Source organism: Mixophyes fleayi, chromosome 8, assembly GCF_038048845.1.
Source record: "Mixophyes fleayi isolate aMixFle1 chromosome 8, aMixFle1.hap1, whole genome shotgun sequence".
Taxonomy (NCBI): domain Eukaryota; kingdom Metazoa; phylum Chordata; class Amphibia; order Anura; family Limnodynastidae; genus Mixophyes; species Mixophyes fleayi.
In genome coordinates, this window is record NC_134409.1 from 25,548,475 (window position 1) to 25,569,757 (window position 21,283).

The window sequence follows — 21,283 nt, forward strand, 5'->3', positions numbered from 1 at the left end:
TTTAACATGTCTGGCCAACAGATGAGGTATAGCGGAGGCTATGGTGATCAGCCAGAAGTAGCTTTACCACGGATGTGGCTATAACATGTCTGGCCAACAGATGAGGTATAGCGGAGGCTATGGTGATCAGTCAGAATTAGCTTTACCACGGATGTGGCTATAACGTGTCTGTCCATAAGATGAGGTATAGCGGAGGCTATGGTGATCAGCCAGAAGTAGCTTTACCACGGATGTGGCTATTACGTGTCTGGCCAACAGATGAGGTATAGCGGAGGCTATGGTGATCAGCCAGAATTAGCTTTACCACGGATGTGGCTATAACATGTCTGGCCAACAGATGAGGTATAACGGAGGCTATGGTGATCAGCCAGAAGTAGCTTTACCACGGATGTGGCTATAACGTGTCTGTCCATAAAATGAGGTATAACGGAGGTTATGGTGATCAGCCAGAAGTAGCTTTACCACGGATGTGGACGAGAAGTATCCAGCTAACAGGTAAGGTAAAGGAGGTGACATGATGGACTGCGGGAAGCAGGTTACCATGGACGTGGCTGTAGAGTATCCAGTCCACAGGTGAGATACGGCAGCCACTATGGAGCTCAGCGGGAGGCAGGTTTACCACAGACGTGGCTGAGGAGTATCCAGTCAACAGGTGAGAGACAGCGGCACCACGGAGCTCAACGAGAGGCAGGTTTACCCCGGACGTGGCTGAGGAGTATCCGATCAACAGGTAAGAGACAGCGGCACCACGGAGCTCAGCGAGAGGCAGGTTTACCGCGGACGTAGCTGAGGAGTATCCGACCAACAGGTTTGAGACAGCGGTACCACGGAGCTCAGCGAGAGGCAGGTTTACCACGGACGTGGCTGAGGAGTATCCGGCCAACAGGTGAGAGACAGCGGCATCACAGAGCTCAGCGAGAGGCAGGTATAGATGATTAGAAACCAGTCTGGAGATGCTGAAACCCAGAGAGCAACAGGAACCACAGGAAGGTAGACCATGGTTGTCACAGGGAAGTGAGAATCCAGAACAGACAATTAGAGAGAGGTCAAAGATGCTTTAAATAGGGAAAGGCTAATGGATAGCCAATACCAAGTAAGGAAAGGTTATAGAAGTCCCACTTGGTCTGCACATGCGCAGAAGCACCGCCAAGATGGTGGACGGCCTAGCCGCGGTCCAGGCGCCGGCAGAGGGACGAGCGGCCTGACTCCAGGTCCAGAAGTCCAGTGAGTGACACTGTCAATATTCATATGCTCATTTTGTATAATTTTCTTGACTGGACAAATATATATTTCTGTTTTGTATCTTTTATCATTGAAATTCATTGTGTTGTGTTCTTTTGCATGGGAGGGTTCCCAAGGGGCGTCCGGCTCCCCTGCCTTCACATGACTCACCTTTTTGACTACTGTGAAAGGGTAATTGTTTATTTTCATTTTACAATACTCTTCACATCACATCCTCGTTCTTCTCATGACTATGACTAATGTTCCACGATTGATGGATCCTGATATACAGGTCTCCTTGTGGCTTCCTGAAATGTGGCTGATTTGAATTCACCTACAAAATGGACGTAATTATGTCCTTATTATTAACCTCTAACATACTGTCTCACTTTCAAGCCTATTATAATAAGCTTTATGAGGCCTGCCAGGACAATCCATCCCTTCATGAAAGTCTTGTGCGGGAGTCAAACCTGCCCAAACTCACTAGTGACACGATCATTGTTGTACTCTGATATTACTAAACGACAGATATACAATGTAATCAAAACTCTGGCCTTCAACAAATCTCCTGGCCCTGAGGGGAATATTACAAGATTTTAAAACTAAATCTTGTCCCTTTCTTGACTTTTCTTTATCAGAAATTACATAAGGATCATTTACGTTTCCCTAAATTTAATAAGGCTCACACTGTCTTTATCCCAAAACCGGGGAACTGCCCGGATCTTATTTCTTATTATAGGCCTAATAGTTTGTTATATTTGGATTTCAAAATATTACCTAAAGTTATAGCTAACAGATTACAGTCTGTTTTGCCAGTCTTATTTACATCTGGTGAAGTTTAATAATTGGAGGTAATTAATCATTTCTGTACATTACAATCAGTTGCGATGCGATTATTACGCAACAAAAAATACTATCACAACATATTTTCTATCTTTAAAAGAAAATAAAATATAAAGTTGTGAAGAGGCTAATTTAAATTACATCGAGTTTGGTTTCATTCTATTCGCAACTGCATGAAAACGTTTCTGGTATTATTTATGTAGCTTTCGCACATTGCAAGCACAAGTTATAAATTATATCACATTTCATACACCAAATAGCAAGTCCAGAGATGCCATAAAAGAACTGGTTTATACAGGTCTAGAGGTGGGAGCCTGAGGAATGACATCTGCCCACTTCAAGGAACAATGACCAGAGGAATCAACCAATGGCACGTCAAGTTCTTTGGAGGTCATGAACCAACGACCTATGAATGAATGTGGATCTTAATACTGTAACTGTGTATCTTTGTGATGTCACTGCTTTTTACAACTGTACAGTTGTTCACCTCTGGCTTTGAAAACCAGAGCGTTCTGATAGAAGCTTGTGCATGCCAAACGTCAAACTCTGTCTTGTATTATTTTGCAGATAAAACCTTTGTGCTTTGAAACCACAGCGTTCGCATCAGAGAATCTCTATTGCAAACGATAGAAACAGATGTAATACGCCCCATCAATTTGGATTTACCCATAATAGACATTGTGTTAAAGGTGTTCGGTCTGCTACTGCAGCCATTGTGTCAATGTCCACATAATAAAGGATGCCCAACATTTTATTAAGCCTTGATGACGAAAAGGCATTTGATACTGTTTCCTGGAAACACCTTCAACCTATCTTTCAAATTAGGCTGTTTTCACAAGAATTATCTCAATTTATTATATGCATTTATACTAATCCTAGCACCTCCCTTTTTAAATAATGGCCAATTTAGCACCCTAAAAACTATGACTTGTGACATGTGACAAGATTGCTTTCTCTCATCACTCTTAGTTAAACTAGCATTGGATTCCCTCCTTCGCATTCTGCAATCTTATCCAAATTGGAAAGGGATACATGTAGGAGATTAGAATGGTTGCATTTGCAGATGATTAAATGTTGTTCTTATCTGATCTGCATCTTACCCTATCACCACCACTATTCAATAAATTGAGGACTATGGTGTAGTATCCTGTTTATATTTAATCAATCAAAATCGGTAGCGATGTTCCTAGGTTTTGAGACCAGGCAATACGCTTTTTCATGGGTCAGCAAATCATTCGCCTATTTGGGCATTCAATTGCCAAAAAATATACACAATTTGTCCACCCTTAACATGAGAAAGGTGGTCAAGCATGCAGTCGACAAAATGGCTACTTGGACACATTTGCTACTCTCCTATTTAGGCCATGCAAATTTAATCAAGATGATCATATTTCCTAAACTTTTATATCCATTACAAATTTTGCCCATTCTATTATTGGCTTAGGATGAACAGCTTCTCAACAAAGAATTTAGGAATTGAATTTGACCGTGCAAATGGGGCAGAATTGTAATTTGTAGGCTTCAGCAAAGCCAGTCTGATGGGTGCATCAACTTCCCTAACTTGAAATTATTTGTCATGTGAGCACCCTCTGCTACATTAAAGATTGGATGTATGCTGGAAATAACTATGTCAACTATGCTTTAGAGCAGTCGTTTCGGTCGGATATGCACTTCACTGCCTTTCTGCCTATAAATAAAAAGGAAATTCCAACTGAAATTGTGGATAACCCACTTTTAATGTCAGTCTGGAAGTCCCAGCATTTTATTTGCCATAAATGTAATATTAACAGCCATAACTTGTTATACTTCCCTTTCTTGAATAAAACAGCTTTCAATCTGGACAAGCCTCCTATCCTTTTAGTCATTGGAAATCAAGGGGTCAAGTCATTGGTTACTGCTTCCTCACAGACATCTTGTACAGTAGCTCAGACTTTGGGTAAATTTGACCATCCGCACACACACACGTTTGTGATTTTTCAGGCGAGACATTATGTAAACACAGTTTTGGGATACTAATCCCCTGCAGATTGGCACAATGACCTTGATCTGCTCTTGGATAAACCTCCTTCTGGCAGGAATGCTATTTCTATTCATTATAGACTTCTGAGGGGATCCTTTGACTTTGCTTGAACATGTTCGGAATTATCCCACGGCTTGACTATTTCCCCTCATATTCCTATAGATATTCTACTTAAGACGTTGTCTTATTCTTCTCTATGTATATAAAAGACAAAGTTTGCTTGTTTGTATCATCCACAGCTCTCAAGGTAACGCTGCCAAATGTTATATAGTTATTTAGTATTGAAAAAGTGAGCTATTATTTAGTATTGAAAAAGTGAGGTATTAGACGAAAAAGCGACAGAGCGACAAATATTGAAGACATCATTTTTTGGTTGTAAACAATTGTTTAACAGCTGTAAGGAAACCTCGCGACTACACAACAACCCGCAAAGCAACAAATCTTATTTTCTAAATAGCATTTTTGGTCTATTTACCAAATAATTTGTTGATATATAAAAACTGCTACACATTACAAATCTGATCCACGCAACGTCAGGTGACCCTGCTTGTTTACAATGTTTTTCATAGAGGTGACCTGTCTCCACATCATAGGTTCACTATAGGCCTGACTGATTCTAGCAGATGCCCTAAATGCCATGCTAACGATGCTTCCTTCTCTCATTGTTTATGGGAGTGTCCTTATATTAGATGATTCTAGAGGCAAATGCACCATTATGCCTATGATACTTTATTGAACTCTGAGCCTCCTCTGACGCTGGAATGGGCAGTTTTGGGTTTTAACCCCTGTATCGTTTAAAATGACCAAGTGTAGCTAGAAATTATTACTAATCATTGCTGCTACGAAAAGCCTACTGCAGGTATGGATTCAGGAAGCCCTGCCAACTTTATCTAAATTTAAGACTAAACTATTTTACATTTTTTGGATGGATTTGATGCAATCTTCTTTGTGTAAAGAAAAATGAATCAAAGGTGTTTTTCAAGTTTGGAAGAGCTTTATTGATTGTTTGCCTAGCTCCATCAAATCCCAGATTCAATCTTGTTTTAAGTCTACTTCATGGTATGAATGATCCTCCGATTACCATTACTGAAGGATAGGTTACGCCTAAACGTTATCCTATTTTTGATTTCTCATTCTGTCCTGTGACCCTGATTACATATCAGATTCTTCTCACAGTTATTAGAGATGATTGGGTAGCAAGTCTGTAATTTTCTGGCGATTTTCGTCCCCCTAAGCTTGCATTTACACCATGTCTGGACACACCTGGGACTCCAGTTATGTTAACGCTAGTCATTGCTTCTTGCTAGACTGATATAGATGCAGTTTTGCTTCAATAAATCTGTTGTCATTGGAACAGTTGTATTATGTTTATACTGTATATTGAAAACTTCTCTTATGATTCTTGGGGTTGTATTGTATTCATTTTTGCATGGATATGTGAATTGTTTTGTATGTCATTGTCCATATTTGCTTCAATAAAACAGTTTATATGTAAAGAAAAAACAAAGCTATGTATTGCTTCATGATGAATCCTTTAGATGTACTTCTTGTCCTGCATTGTCACATCTCATTACAGAAATAAACTATAATATAACCTATAACTCTCTTATAATTGTGATATAGTTTGTCTTTGGAAAACACTAGTTTAGCCCTTGGGGTATTATAATAATTGCTGGTTACGTCTGTTTTTCCATAAGTCTGTGACATCCTAATCAAAGAAATCACATCCCATCATTTTCCCGTGTTTGCCCTTTCATCACCTTCGGCATTGATTCCTCTGTGTTTGCAAAGCTTCACTGCCTTCTCTCTGCCCAAGATGTTCATCAATACTTCAGACTGCAACTTCCTCTCCCACTTAACAATCCACTTTTCCTAGTGACCACTACATCGACCTAGCAACCTTCTGCTCTGACAGAATTGAGATTAGTGTCTAATGAGATTGCAGAGACTCCATTCCTCATAAATACTTGTCAGATAAGTATTAATTAGTCTTTACTATATTTCCTCGCTCTGTTACCTTGTAGAGCTCTCCTGTGTGTTATCTAAGCATTTTCAAAGTTTTATTGCTGTCTTCATGTAAATTCAGCTGTGAAACTGTTCATCGCATCCATCACCCTTTCATTAAACACTTGTGTTCTCTCACATCTTCTGTCTGCGTGCAGAGACTGACCCAATGTGCTGCCTCGCTGCCCTTCGTGGAATTTATCTGCTATCATAAGGTTACTGGATCTATTCCAGGCAGCAAGTGTTGTCTAACCTCCTATTAGATGTAAGAACAAGACAAATTGACTAGGGAGATCGGTGATAGGTTACTCGTTGCAAGAAGTACGTTGATTTAGTGCACAGGAAGGCCTTTGGCTGACAGGGCACACAACAGATAGAGAGCCAAAGGTTGTCTAAGCCTGGTATACAGAACCTCTGGCTGGCAGGGCATGGTGGGATTTGTAGTTCCACAATATCCTGGGAGCCACAGGTTGTTTACACTTACTACAGAGAACTTTCTGGCTGCCAGGATTTACATGGATTGTTTAAGGGTTTTGGACACCCCTAGCTATTCCTCCCCCTCATACCCATAGGCAAACCGAGGGGGGTTTTCCCAGTGCCTGGAAACCCCCCCTCCAAGCCACTGTATAATTGAGGTGGCTGGACCCTGCTCCCGCTTCACACAGCTCTGCTTGAAAAGGGAGAGCTGTGTGCACCTAACAGTAGTACACGCAGCATTGCCCATGTATATTATGGGGATAGGAAGAGTTGGAGAGCAGCCACTGTCTACAATTAAAGCCACGCCCACATGCATTCTGGTCACGCCCACTGGCGGCGTGGTGTGGAAACCCCCCTCTACAAATCCTGCGTTTGCCCCTGATACCCACCCCCTTAGAATGCCCCCACCTCAAGTGTTCCGCTGTGCCCCGCTGTGACTTCAGCGTCACTGCTGCCTGTGATACTATTGCCTCTCCATGTCACTGATAGGCTGGGAGTGTGGCGCTGTGCTGTGATGTCACCATGCAGCGCCACACTCCCAGCCATGCTCTAATACAGAGAACCAGCAGCCAGCACCATCACTGCACCAGGTAGAGCTACTCAAGTTAATTGAAATAAACACATCCCTTCCTCCCCATTATCAGTGAAAGAAGAAGGGCGTGTGTTTAATATAAATCCCCAGCACTTAGTTGGTACCACTAACATGATGCCACTAATTTAGGAGCCCCTGAAATGTTGATGGTCTAGGCGACTGCCTTAGTTCTCCGCATGGTAGCGCCAGCCCTGGCTGCAGATTGTTATTAGCTGATTAAATGAGGGTTATTTACTGACAGTGCATTTAGGTGCAAATGTGCATTAAAATATAATAACTAATCAGCACTTAACTTTAATCTGCCTACAGCTAGTTACACAATAAAAGCTGAAAGTGTAAAACAAACACACACATTGCTTTTCATATTGCGCAAATTTGTCCACGTTGGCACACATCCACATTCCTCCCAGAAATCAATCTGCACCTACTTTTGTGGGGTTATGGGTCCAACTGAAAACACTCATGGTGCAAAGAGTGTTGGACATTTGTTTAAATCAAGAAGAAGAGTCTAGAGAACTGTGAGAACATGGGCCTGATTCATTAGGGAACTTAAATTAAGAAGTTTCTTATTTAAGTCTCCTGGACAAAACCATGTTACTATGCAAGGGGTGCAAATGAGTTTTCTGTTTTGCACATAAGTTAAATACTGACTGTTTTTTCATGTAGCACACCAGTGGCGCACGCAGGGGGGGTTTCTGGTTCTCCAGTAACCCCTCCCCTCCGCGAACCAACGGTACTGTACAGCAGCCGCGGCGCTGTCAAAGAAGCGTCCGCGGCAGTGCTGTATTGTAGTATAATACAGCACTGCCGCGGATGCTGCTTGACAGCGCCGCGGCTGCAGTAGAATTCAGACTCACCGAAATGGAGCTGCTGCGCATCAGCTCCCTCTTGCAATATTTTTTTTTTCCCGGGGGGGCGGAAACCCCCCCTTCTAAATCCTGCGTTCGCCCCTGCACACAAATATCAACTTTAAATTTCAGTGTACAAATAAGCTATCAAGTATTTGTGTGCTACATGAAAAAATAGTCAGTATTTAACTTATGTGCAAAACAGAAAACTAGTTTGCACCCCTTGCATTGTAACATGGTTTTGTCCAGGAGACCCAGCCAGCACTTCCTGAATAGCAAGTGGATAGCAGTGATGTCACTTCCGCCAACCAAACATAGCACACATCTACAGCATTCATGCTCCTAGCATGCAGTCAGCTCTGAAATTTGTCTAGCTCCTCCCTTAAGAAGGTGCAAAATGTTGCACTCCTCAGATGTCAACATCTTTGCGTGCAAATTATATAACAGTTGCTTAAAATTGAGGAGCATTTGTGGAAAAACAGGTGCAAATGGCATGTAGACTCCGAGAGGAACATGTTTTGTGCTTTTAGAAATCAAGAAAGCAGCAAATAACTGATCAGTTCCTATGGTTCAGTGCAATGTTAGTAAGCCTAGAAAGGGGTGTATTGTGTTCTTGCATGGACATAAAGTTAAACAAAAACAAGGTTTGTGATTAAGCACTGCACTTCGTAGAAAAAATTGATCCCTTTTGATCAGCTTTATAGAATGGAAATAGATAAACAATTCCATGATCAAGTGATACATGTTGGGATTACAGTTGGGCAGATTAGCAGCTAATGGATCACGGGTTCTATATTGTTGGTTGGATGTGTTATGGCTAGAATGCATGGGTTCTTTTTAGTCATGTGATCGCAAGAGATTAATCTCATAACAAAGATTATGTAGCCCGATTGACAGCCTTCAATTGCAAGTGCTGCAATTTAATGGCTTCATATGAAGTTTAGGCGATTACTGGGAAGAGAGATTAATCACTCTTTCAAGAGATCTTTGGAGATTATGGGCAGCAAATGGTAACTGAAATAGAGAACACGGGATGTTACGTGGGCAGCACGGCTGTCTCACAGCATTGGGGTCATGAGTTCAAATCCCAACCATGGCCTTATCTGTGTGGAGTTTGTATGTTCTCCCCGTGTTTGCGTGGGTTTCCTCCGGGTGCTCCGGTTTCCTCCCACACTCCAAAAACATACTAGTAGGTTAATTGGCTGCTATCAAAATTGACCCTAGTCTGTGTCTGTGTCTGTGTGTCTGTGTGTGTGTGTTAGGGAATTTAGACTGTAAGCCCCAATGGGGCAGGGACTGATGTGAGTGCGTTCTCTGTACAGCGCTGCAGAATCAGTGGTGCTATATAAATTGATGATGATATTGTATAAATAATTTCACTAGATTAATCGCATAAAATCTCAGATTTAATTGTAGAGAATTACATTTGCCTGTGTACCCCTGGCCTTACACAAGAATTAAATCTGCCTTCAGCTCACTGAATTACACAAGTGTTGGATTCCCTGAGCTGTTGACTTGAAGCTGAATGTACTGAGCAGACTTTCAAATGAAAGACAAGGTACTGTAATATATGGATAACTCTCTATTCTGTCTAGTATCATACAAAGGAACAACATGATTGAATAGTACTTGACACTTCAGAACACGCTGTGTATGTACCGTAGATAAAGTCTGTAGTTACTCTGCAAAGTACAGATGGCATCGATCTGAGTTCCCATTATAAGCCTATAAATAATGTGTAATTCCAGCCGTCCCATCTTTTTTGCAGGTGCTGTTGTCTGACGAGTCTCTTAGTCCATGTGCTGAATGTAATCCTATGTGTCACTCATTTTTAATGTTAAGTGGAATGTAGAGTAGAATACATGGGGGGAAACACATTGAGAGAACATATTCCAGCATGTGTGTCACCAAGCCTGGCCGTCGAGTGATCGGATGGAACGGTCTAATCTGCCCGTTTTTTTTTTCCCACCCAATAGTTTTCTGATCTAACCTGTTTTTAGATGCTAGAACTTTATTGAGAAACTGTTAACATACACTTTTGAGTCACTTTGATGGTCTTAGTATATCAATATGGTAGATCACAGGAGCATGTGGTTAAAGTGCACCTATCCCCTAAAACACTGTCTGCTGAATCAATAATCAAATACAGCCACAATTATGAATATGAATAGGCTACATTTGTTTTTAATAGATTTTGACAACCTGCATTTTATGGGCTTGTTTAATCTTTCTGCAATGAGTCTGTAAATGTTGAAAGAGGATGTTTAAAATTAACGGATTAGAAGAAAGTGTTCGTACCTGTGGCCTCTGCATCCTGACATCCCCTGTCATTACAGCGATCTCGGAGCAGCAACACCTCTCTTTCCAGAGCCTCAATCCTGCTCAGGAGGTGCTGCACGGCCAGTGGGGCTGAGTAGCACTGACATAACCTCTGCGGGACTCGAATACTGTGCGTAAAGGTTATCTGGCTCCCGGCATCTGCTGCATTCTCTGTCTGCTGAGACACCCAGCTTGCTTCTTCTGGAGTTTCCTGTTCCACTGTGCAGGGGAATCCCAGGGGAACGTTAAAATTGTAGACATGATTAAAGACCAGAGGCTGGTGCTTGTTAACAGACCCGTGATCTGTCAGGTTGCTTCCTCCTCTGGCAGGGATGCGCATCCCCGGTGCCTGGCTCATGGGCACTTCAGCATAGCATTTTGAGTGCCTAAGTATACATATCAGCACAACGAGGTGTATTCCAACCCGTAGAGGACCAAGGGCATTGCTTGCGCCATCACTGCCCATCTTCTCCTAACAGCGGAGTCACCGGTAGTACAGCCAGAGCCCAGTGATCTGTTGAGAAATAATGTAAATATGTTAAACCATCATGATTATTGAAATGTTGTCAGTTCTGAAAGGGAATATGCAGAAGAAAAATATTAGTGTAGTTGATAGTGAAGGGAATACAACTTTGTAAAATACATTGTAGGAATTGCCAGGAATCAAAATTACTTTGACAGTTCTGTGGATATATACCAGAGCAGGCCTGGCTAACCTGTGTCGCTCCAGGTGTTGTCGAACTACAAGCAGGGCCGTCTTTCCCATTGGGCATCCCTCCCTGGTCTCCTCCTCCATCGAACTACAAGCAGGGCCGTCTTTCCCATTGGGCATCCCTCCCTGGTCTCCTCCTCCATCGCGCTGGCAGTGCATGTCAGTGATGACGTCCCGCCCGCCCGACATCCATTGCGGAGCGCGACGGAGGAGGAGACCAGGGAGGGAGCCGGATCGCCAGCTGACAGCACGGTAAGTATTTTCTTCTTTTTTTCAGGGTTTTCTTTTTTTTGCCTCCGACGGGCCCCCCTGGGCTGCAGGGCCCATATATATAATCATAATTTTTTTATTTTTGTATATATAGGGGCCCCGGTGCACTGCTGTGCCCGGGGGCCCAAGAGGTTCTTAAGAGGGCCCTGACTACAAGCCCCAGCAGTGGCGGAGCTATCATTGGTTCAGCAGGTACGGTGCACTGGGGCCCATGGAGATAGTGGGGCCCTATGCATGGCAGATGCAGAGGGTCAGAACTAGCGAGCTGCGGGGCCCCTGTTCCCTCCTCCCCTCCTCCCCGCTTCCCTGCACCGGGGCCCACAGCTCGCTACTTCCACCTCTGAGACCCAGCATTCTTTGCCAGTGGATGGGATTTTCAGTTTCAAAACACTTAGAGAGCCACAGGTGTGTCAGGCCTGTACTTGAGGCTGGATCCAGGGCTTTTATGAGCAACTTGGATAGCCAAATGATGCCTTTGATATATCTTAGCAACTGATGTTACAATAAATCCACAGCTAGTATATTTTGTCAAAGTTTTTAAATACTTCACCCTTATAGAAACAAATATCCAGGATGAATCTGTTAAAAGATGTTGGAAGACAAATCCAAAGTATTAATATTATTGTTATTATCTTTTATTTATAAGGCGCTGCAAAGGGTCCACAGTGCTGTACATGACATATACAGAAAGCAGTGATCTATAACACATAACATGATCCATGAAGAACAAAATAAGACCAGACATACTGAATGAATAAAAAAATACAGGTTACATGGTAATGCAGATCAAATGATTTGTGGGAGAGTGAGTGAGAGTGATGATAGTAATCAGCATGAAGTAGGCCTAAGCTTAAGAAAACAGGGCTAGGGAAGCAGGCCAAGAGGTACAGAGGGTGATGGAATAGTAAAAGGAGAGCTTATATCCTAAAGTAAATGGAGAAATACATAAATAACCTCTTCCTCTTTCTATTGGTGTTCCCCAAGGCTCTATTCTTGTCCCTCTACTTCTTCTGCCTTCACTATCATCTCTATGCACATGACACCCAAATATACTTTCCTCCCACCTCTCACCCTCTTTCCTATACCGTGTGTTCAGTTGTCTCTCTCTCTCATCTCCGCCTAGGTCAGCTAACTCATAAAACTTAACATGCCTATATCTGAGCTCATCGCTCCCTCTGTTAATGCCACTTCACCTCCCCGCATCTCTCACAGTCGACAACTTCACTTCCATTTCGCACACGTCGCCTCAGTAACATCCTCGTCTCCACTCTCAGCTCCACCCCTCACATTTAGTCCTTCTCGCAGTCTTGCCACCTCTTACTCCACAACATTGCTAAAATACTGCCCTTCCTCACTCAGGAGGTAACTGAAATACTTATTCACTTGCTCATTATCTCCTGTTGACTATTCTAACCTCCTCCTCACTGGTCTTCTCCTCACCTGCCTTTTTCCTCTACAAGCCATCCTAAATGCTAAACTAACATTCCTCTTCTGCCATTTCTCATCTGCTGCCTCTCTCTGTAAATCCCTTCAATGGCTCCCCATTGCTTCCAGAATTAAGTTCACGTTGCTCACCTCACCTACAAGGCCCTCACTAATGCTTTGCTCTCCAAAATCTCTGATCTCATCATGAGATATACTCTGGTTCGACCACTCCATTCCACCCCTGACCTTCAACTCTCTGCCACCTCATATCCTCCAACTCCTGCCTTCAAGATTTCTCCTGCGCTACTCCCCACCTATGGAACTCTTTGCTTCTCCATTCCAGACTCTCTTCCAACCTAAATTCTTCAAACGCTCCCTCAAAACTCACTTCTTCATTCCCTATCCACTCTTAGACCTTCATGTCCACTCTCTCTACTTCCTCTGTCCATCACATCCACTTGTATCCTATTTGCACTTATTGCCTCTCATTACCCCATTCCTGCAGAATATAAGCTCACACGGGCAGGGTCCTCTCTTCCCTATGTCTCATGTCTGTCCACCACGTATGACCCTGATGCTATTCCTTAAACTCAATCTTCTGAAGTTTGTTTACTCACATGCATGGATTTCATACCAGTATCTGAGCTAGCAGTAATCGTTAGCCAATGGCTATCCATGTATGTGTTATTATTCTGAATTGTATTCATGTGTCTGTTATTATGTGTTTTATACTCATATATGTCATCTCTCTAAGAAGTGTATTATATCTGTAAAATGATTGTCTGACGCTAAAGAATCTGTGGCGCCTGAATAATAAACAATGATGATGATGATGCTTTAAACATGTATATGAAAAATTCCCCTATCATGACATGAATAGACTAACAAGCATGAAGTCTGGTTTGTATTTGTTCCTTAAAGAACTATTAGGTTATCCTGAGCATAAACTAGAGCTTATTGTTCCTAAAGAACCCAGTATTACATCATCATCTATCAATATTATCATCACTCCTGATTGTAGATTGGAATTTTAAAGGAGGTGGGGCTCAATATGGGCAGTACCCCAGGTGCCCAAGCTCCTAGGTCTCTCTTTAGCAACAGACACCTGTTGTACAGACCCCCATTTTTTTAATTATTGACCAGTATGGTGGACAGAAACTACACTCTGCATTTTGTCTGTATCTGCCAATCAGATACTAGCTATCAATGTCTAGCACCTACTAGACAAATGATAACTAGAATCTGATTGGTTGCTACACTTCTAATTTTCCTCTTTAGAGGGATTGATAAATACACCCTTTAATCTTTTAGTTTGTTAAGCAAAATAAAAAATATATAGTCTACATGATTCTGGCAGCCAAGCATTCACAGCATAAGAAATCACACGTTGATGTAGCCAAGTACACAACTGTTAAAATTGCTATATGCCTACATTAATATATGTTGTACGCATTAATAAATGTATCAAGTGTTATTTATTCTCAAAAATAGTAGACAGATAGTGGTTCTCTTCTAAACCATTGTTACCTTTCCAACTCCTGCTTATGCTATTGTCAGGATGAGGTATCAGAAATTGAGAGGTGTCAAGAAGTATTTAAGATACTTTAAAACATGACACCTTTTCTGGTCATCCTGACAGGTTAAGTGCTGGGATCCCGCTCGCTAATCTATAGACCTATAGTAAAAACCGCTAGCAGGAAAAATTCAGACTTCATAGGAGAGACAATTTTGCACAGCAAAATAGGCTGGATAAAGATATGTTGAAAATAATATCTATTTAACAATGCTACAGCATATTACCAATAAAGTTTCATGATAGTGTCTCTAAACATCATGCCTTGCAGTTATATTAAAACAAGTGCACTAAATATTCTTTTGTACTTGTAAAATACTTTTTAATAGGTCATTACATTATCTGAATTTAAATTTTATCTCAATGCTGGAATGACTACAGTATAGCAAGTATAGATCTAGACAGAGCCGTACATGGTTAATTTAGATATTAAGAGCAGGCACCAGAAACTGGACATCAAATCTTTGAAGTTGCTTTTTATTTGCATCAGATAAGGTTATAATATTTTAAGAGCTAGAAAGGTATTCTTTGCTACTACTGTTGGTGTCGGTACTATATGAAACCTCTCTATGAGTCTACCGATAAGCCACATCATTAGGTTAATAAGAGATGGATGAGGATCATTTTGAGAATGATATTCTAATATACCATTGTACAATATGTCAGATTTAATAAACCTATCTCAAGCAACCTTCAGCAGTTCTTCTTATTTGGTGATCTAACTCTTTTGCTGAGAATAATGAGGTGTATAGGGCAGCACAGTGGCTAAGTGGTTAGCACTTCTGCCTTACAGCACTGGGGTCATGAGTTCAATTCCCGACCATGGCTGTGTTTGCGTGGGTTTCCTCCGGGTGCTCTGGTTTCCTCCCACACTCCAAAAACATAGTGGTAGGTTAATTGGCTGCTAACAATTTGACCCTAGTCTGTGTTTCTGTCTGTGTATGTTAGGGAATTTAGACTGTAAGCCCCAATGGGGCAGAGACTGATGTGAGTGAGTACGCCGCTGAGGAATTATAATATAATAAATAATAATAATAATATTTATTATATAGGCACATGGAAGCCATGACCTGGGACAGCCATATCCATCAGGGTCTGTTTCTTTTGTTGGTTGGCTTATTACACCCATCCATTAATCCATTTAAATTCTTTGAAGACATGGGAAATGTAGGTTCCACTGTGGCTAATTTAAGGCAGATTCATCAGCAAAGCAATCGCCCAGACACTGAATTCAACTACTGAAGCCCAGTGTCAAAAACACCTATCATTGTGCCTAGTAGTAGTGCAAATAAGCTGGAATTGGTGGGGTGTATTAGTTCCTGCAATAAAATATGTGCAGGAAAGGAATTTCCCTTTAAGAATTAAACCATTTTGGGCGCTGTTCTTATTATCTAAGTATGAGATGCTCTGCAACGTATATTTACTAAGTCACACTGCTAATTCTAAGGAAATATACTTTATAGTGGCCAACACATCAAGGGCGAATTCCAGTAAAATAATCATTTTATTCAATAAATCTCATCACCCCAATTAGTAGCTTTTATAGCTGGTGAAGGAAGTTTTAATGGGGTGAGTAGCTCCTGAGGAGCAGGGCAGGGGTTCCATTCAATAGACACCAGGAGTTTGGGAGTTGGGGGTGCTACTCATTGTTGGCCATAAGTGGATCTCCAGTAATAAAAGCCTGGAAAACTTTCAAGTACATAGGCTGCATTTAACGGTTGTCACCAAAGCTGATTGGATGGTTACCACGGCTGTTCTATTCAGTCTGTCCAGTCTACTTTCAATCTTCTGACATAAGAGCACCTGTTACTTGTGTCTTGTACATAAGACCTTCATTGGTCTACAGGTGGGGGCTGGGTTTGGTAACAACGTAAAATCGCACTGAAAATAGCAAGAACCACAACATACGCCAGAGAACGCAGCAACGTCCAATTCATCTTTCAGCGCAAATGAACCTTACTACAGCCTACAATATCAGGGGCTGAATGGGAAGGGGACTGGGCGTATGCACGTAGTCAATATACAGTAAGGGCATGCCAAGCTCAAGCATCATGTAGCAATGTCAGATTCAAGCTTTGGGCATCTCTAAGGTATCTGATTTTCAGTCGTAACACTTGTACCAGCTACAGCATGTGTTTGTATTTAGGAGCAACTGTAAAAATGTATTTTATGTAAAGCAGAGATTTATAACATCCTAATAAATTTATTTTATGGGGTTGGAAAAAGTGTTTTTTACATTTTAATGTTTTTTCATCGATGACTATATTATAAACAAGTGACAATCATTGAACAGGTTTTTTTTCTGTGCATTCTTTTGTTGCTTTATATTCCACTTATGTATTGGACATATCCTGCAGTCTTGTCTTTTAGAGCAAAGCGGACCTAGACCCGTATTCACCAACAGATGTATTTTTACATCCGCTCCTTGTTGAATATGGATGTGTGCATTTAAAACATATATGCGTGTTTTAAAAAAAAAAAAATACACAATGGGTCTGATTCATTAAGGAAAGTAAGGCAAAATCTTGTTACAATGCAGGGGGTGCAAACTAGTTTATTATTTTGCACATAATATAAATATTGGCTGTTTTTTCATCTAGCACACAAATCTTTAATAGCTTTATTTGTACACTGAAATTTACCGTTGATCTAGGACATGTCCTACCCAAACTATAAATCTGTCCCCATATTTTATTTACCACCCCCTCCAATGCAACATGGTTTTGCCAACATGCAAAGTTACTCCTTTTTTTTTGCTTTCCTTTCCTTAATGAATCAGACCCGATGTGTTTGTTTTGCGTTCCTTGATAAATCAGGCCCAACATGTATAATATTTCTCAATATTCCTATATAAAGTAGGTGCAGCAAAGTAACTTCTGGGATTAGTAATGAAAGTGTTAAGGTACTCAGTCCTAATTTTAGACATTCATCTTCTCAATGCTGCTTTTCACAATCCTACACAAGAGTAGAAGAGACAACTATACTTCCTAAATGTCAGCCTGCTTTTTCCAACTACTAAAATGATTGCTGCTTGGTTGCACGTTGTAACCCATCTGCACTTTGTATCAGCTCCAGTAGGGTGGGAAAATGAATGTGCTTCTTCTTCTACCTGGGAGGCACATGTCTTGCTGGGGTTACCAGGAAAGGGGCTAAAATGGGTTTTGGTTGGGATGAATGAAACAGTCATGAAATTACTATTGTCATAATAACCCTTAAATGTATTCTCTCAGCATGGTACATGTTGGTATATGGTGTTCCTTATTTATTAGATAAATAGATATAAAGTGTTTGTCACTGCTTAATTGCAGCCCTCTTGGTTATTTATAGTAGTGTCATTTAAATCAATATATAGCCAATACAATCAACTTCCCCGGCAATATAAGATGTTAATAAATAAGCCGTTAAATTTACCAACTTACAATGTACAAGCTATGTAACTGTTATTATTAAGTAAATAGTTTTAAAATATAATATCAGATGATTGCAACACTGTGTCGGAGGGGACTTTACATTTGTATTTTCCTATGTTCAGATAAGTAAACTTCTTTTGACATCTAAAGCCTATCTGGGGTTTTGATTGATGCAATGATGAATTAAAGGAGGTCATTTTATTTTGATATTCATTAGCACAAAATAAATAATTACAGAGGACCAATTAATATCCAGAATTCTGAAAGACAAAGAGCTACCAGTTACATAAAGACAAGGGATTGATTCATTAAGGAAAGTAAAACAAGAAAAAGAGTAACTTTGCACCTTGTTGCATTGGAGGGGGAGGTCAATTTAAAATGTCAGATTTACAGTTGGGGCAGGGCATTTCCTAGATCATATTTAAATTTCAGTGTAAAAATAAATCTATCAAGTATTTTGTGTGCTACATGAAAAAACAGCCAGTATTTATCTTATGTGCAAAATAGTAAACTAATTTGCACCCTTTGCATTGTAAGTAACATGGTTTTGTCCAGGATAAAACTTACTCATTTTTTTGCCTTACTTTCCTTAATGACTCGGGCCCAAATAGTCAATATGAAGGTTCTGTCTGGCCATTTAAATATTGAGAGTCTAATTAATAAGGGCAGCACTGTAGCTTAGTGATTAGCACTTCTGCCTTACAGCACTGGGGTCATGAGTTCAATTCCGGACCATGGCCTTATCTGTAAGGAGTTTGTATGTTCTCCCTGTGTTCGCGTGGGTTTCCTCCGGGTGCTCCGGTTTCCTCCCACACTCCAAAACCTACTGGTAGGTTAATTGGCTGCTAACAAATTGACACTAGTCTGTGTGTGTTAGGGAATTTAGACTGTAACCCCCCATGGGGCAGGCACTGATGTAAATGAGTTCTCTGTACAGCGCTGCGGAATTAGTGGCGCTATAAAAATAAATGGTGGTGATTAAGGCATGCAAAACGAATGCATTGTGGGTTTTTATAAAAACACACATAAATCGGGTGTACCCATATCTGAATTCAACAAGGAGCTGATGTGAAGATACATCTGTTGTTGAATACAGGTCTAGGTCCACTCTGCTCTAACAGACAATACACTGCAGGATACGTCCAATACGTGGAATATAAAGTCCCAAAAGTATACACAGGAACAAAAAACCTATTAATGTCACCTGTTAATAATATAGACATTAAAAACAATAAACACAGCTTGCACATGGGACTGTCATCACTAGTAATCGGCACATACATCAAACATGTAGCTGGTTCAAGTGAATTGGCAGAAGAAATTGTACCTTTGAGATGCCCAAAGCTATTTCTCTCTAGAGCTAAGCATATGCAAATATTCTATAACTTGCAAAACAGACACATACATGAATGCCTGGTATCCTACTCCTCATTCAAGACTTAAAAAAACCCCACATTTATATTCATGAGTAAAAATCTAACAACACAAACTTGCGGAGCTGCAGCTTACCCGAGACCCCCACAAAACTAGTACTCTACTTGAGGCTCTCCAGTGCTCACCTAGTGGAGAGCACTAGTATGGGATCAGCATTAAAGAAATGTTTTGTAATATTTTTTTCCCTACAGTACGAGAGAGGACCAGATAGTGGAGGAAGAAAGGGTGAGAGGCTATAGTGAGATAAAGCACCGGGTTCTAATTGGCTGCTGGTCCTGACCAATTACAACCAACCGTCACATCACCTAAAACATCATGATACAGTAAGCACCTCTGGCCAGCACTACTGAAGGCAAAGCAAGTAGCTAGTCAGGAGAAGCAGTTAGCGACAGGAGGGGTTTGGTGAGAACATATGGCTTGGCATTACTTCTACAGCTGACATATAATATGTTACACATTAACAGTAATAGCCATTGTTTTTAATGATAGTAAATTACTCGTCATCACTAAGCCACCAGCAGTAGCAATGCCAAATATTACAGCCGCATTAGTGTCTAGCAACATACCATCTGTAACAGTAATAGCCATTATTAAGCCATCAGTAATTGTAATGCACAATATTATGTCTTAGATTGTGCCTTACTATTATTGGTAGCTTATTAATCGCCATTACTATCACTGCTGACATATTACTGGGCACTAATGCTACTGATATACTATATTCTTGGTCCCTACTGCTGGTGGATTAGTAATGTCTAATAGTATTCCAGCAGTAAACATAACATCTATTGATGTATCGGCTGATATGTTATTGGCCATTCTGTTGTTGGATATTACTAATGTTGGTGGCTTATAGCTATACATTACTATTCATGTTGATGGGTTTTGTATGTTACTAGTGACTTATTACAGTTCTCTACTACTGGAAGCTTATTACCGGGGCTGGTACATTTTAGCCTAGGGGGCAAGTTCACAGCACTGGCCCATGAGCTGCGACCCATCTTTAAATGGTAGTTTGGGAAATAAAACACTGCTGATATATCAAAGGGAAAAAGCCCCATTGTTAAAGAAAACGGGTATTATTGCCGGTGACAGGTCTTGTTTTCACTTTTCCTTATATATTAATGGGCTGACTGCTGGCAATAAATCCTGTTGGGTGAGCCTATCTAGCAATCATCCAGGCGGTACACAGAACAGTAGCATTTTAATACAGTACTGTTTAAATTATTTTTATTTTTTTCACCAACATGAAAGGTACTTTACTAACTATATGGGTACCATATAGCTCACCAGCACGGCACAGTTACATCCACTTGCTGCCGACCTCAAGTGAATAAGTGAATTAGTCATCATGTCAGCCTGACAGCGGAAGAGTTGAAAAGTGGAAGTAGCAGTGCAGAGCTGGCGAACTACAATGGTGTACGTATAATTGAGAAGTACCAGAAAAACGTTATTAATTTAAATAAGATTCATTTGAATTAAAGAAAATAACACATTTTATGTAATATACAGTATATATCATGTACATTTTAAATATTCTGCTTATTACTGGGCGTTACTGCTACTGCTGTACATAGTACTGGACATTACTGCTGCTGCTGTACATAGTATTGGGCATCACTGCTACTGCTGTACATAGTACTGGGCATTACTGCTACTGCTGTACATAGTACTGGGCATTACTGCTGCTGCTGTACATAGTACTGGGCATTACTGCTACTGCTGTACATACTACTGGGCATTACTGCTACTGCTGTACATACTACTGGGCATTACTGCTACTGCTGTACATACTACTGGGCATCAGTTATCTTCTCCTTCTGTGCCTGTTTCTGCCCATCAAACTTGACAAACATCACAAAGCTGTTGGCATAGGAGAAGGGGAGAGAAAGCAAAGCAACAACCACATTTCCAAAATTAGTAGGGGTAAAGGGGTAAGTATCTATATCATACTTGCCAAAATTACCCCGCTGGTATCCGGGAGGAGCTGTGAGTGTTAGGGGCGGGGCCAGTGAATCGCATTATTTGGCTCTGGCCCCATTACAGCAGGGGCCACGATGACGCTGGAATCGCGTCATAAGCCCTGCCCCATCACTTAATGAGGGGGACTATAACAGGGAGGTAGCCCTGCGCTC

The 21,283-nt window shown here is 41.0% G+C and overlaps 1 protein-coding gene across 2 annotated transcripts in view; it reads right to left on the bottom strand.

The window, feature by feature from the left end:
* TNR (tenascin R) overlaps positions 1-21,283 on the bottom strand; it is a 301,348-nt gene that overhangs the window by 129,892 nt on the left and 150,173 nt on the right. For both annotated transcript variants that reach the window (XM_075182178.1, XM_075182179.1), the window contains exon 2: positions 10,304-10,838. In XM_075182178.1, the coding sequence (XP_075038279.1) occupies positions 10,304-10,790 (487 nt within the window). In that variant the 5' untranslated portion in view covers positions 10,791-10,838. The remainder of the gene's footprint in view (positions 1-10,303; positions 10,839-21,283) is intronic.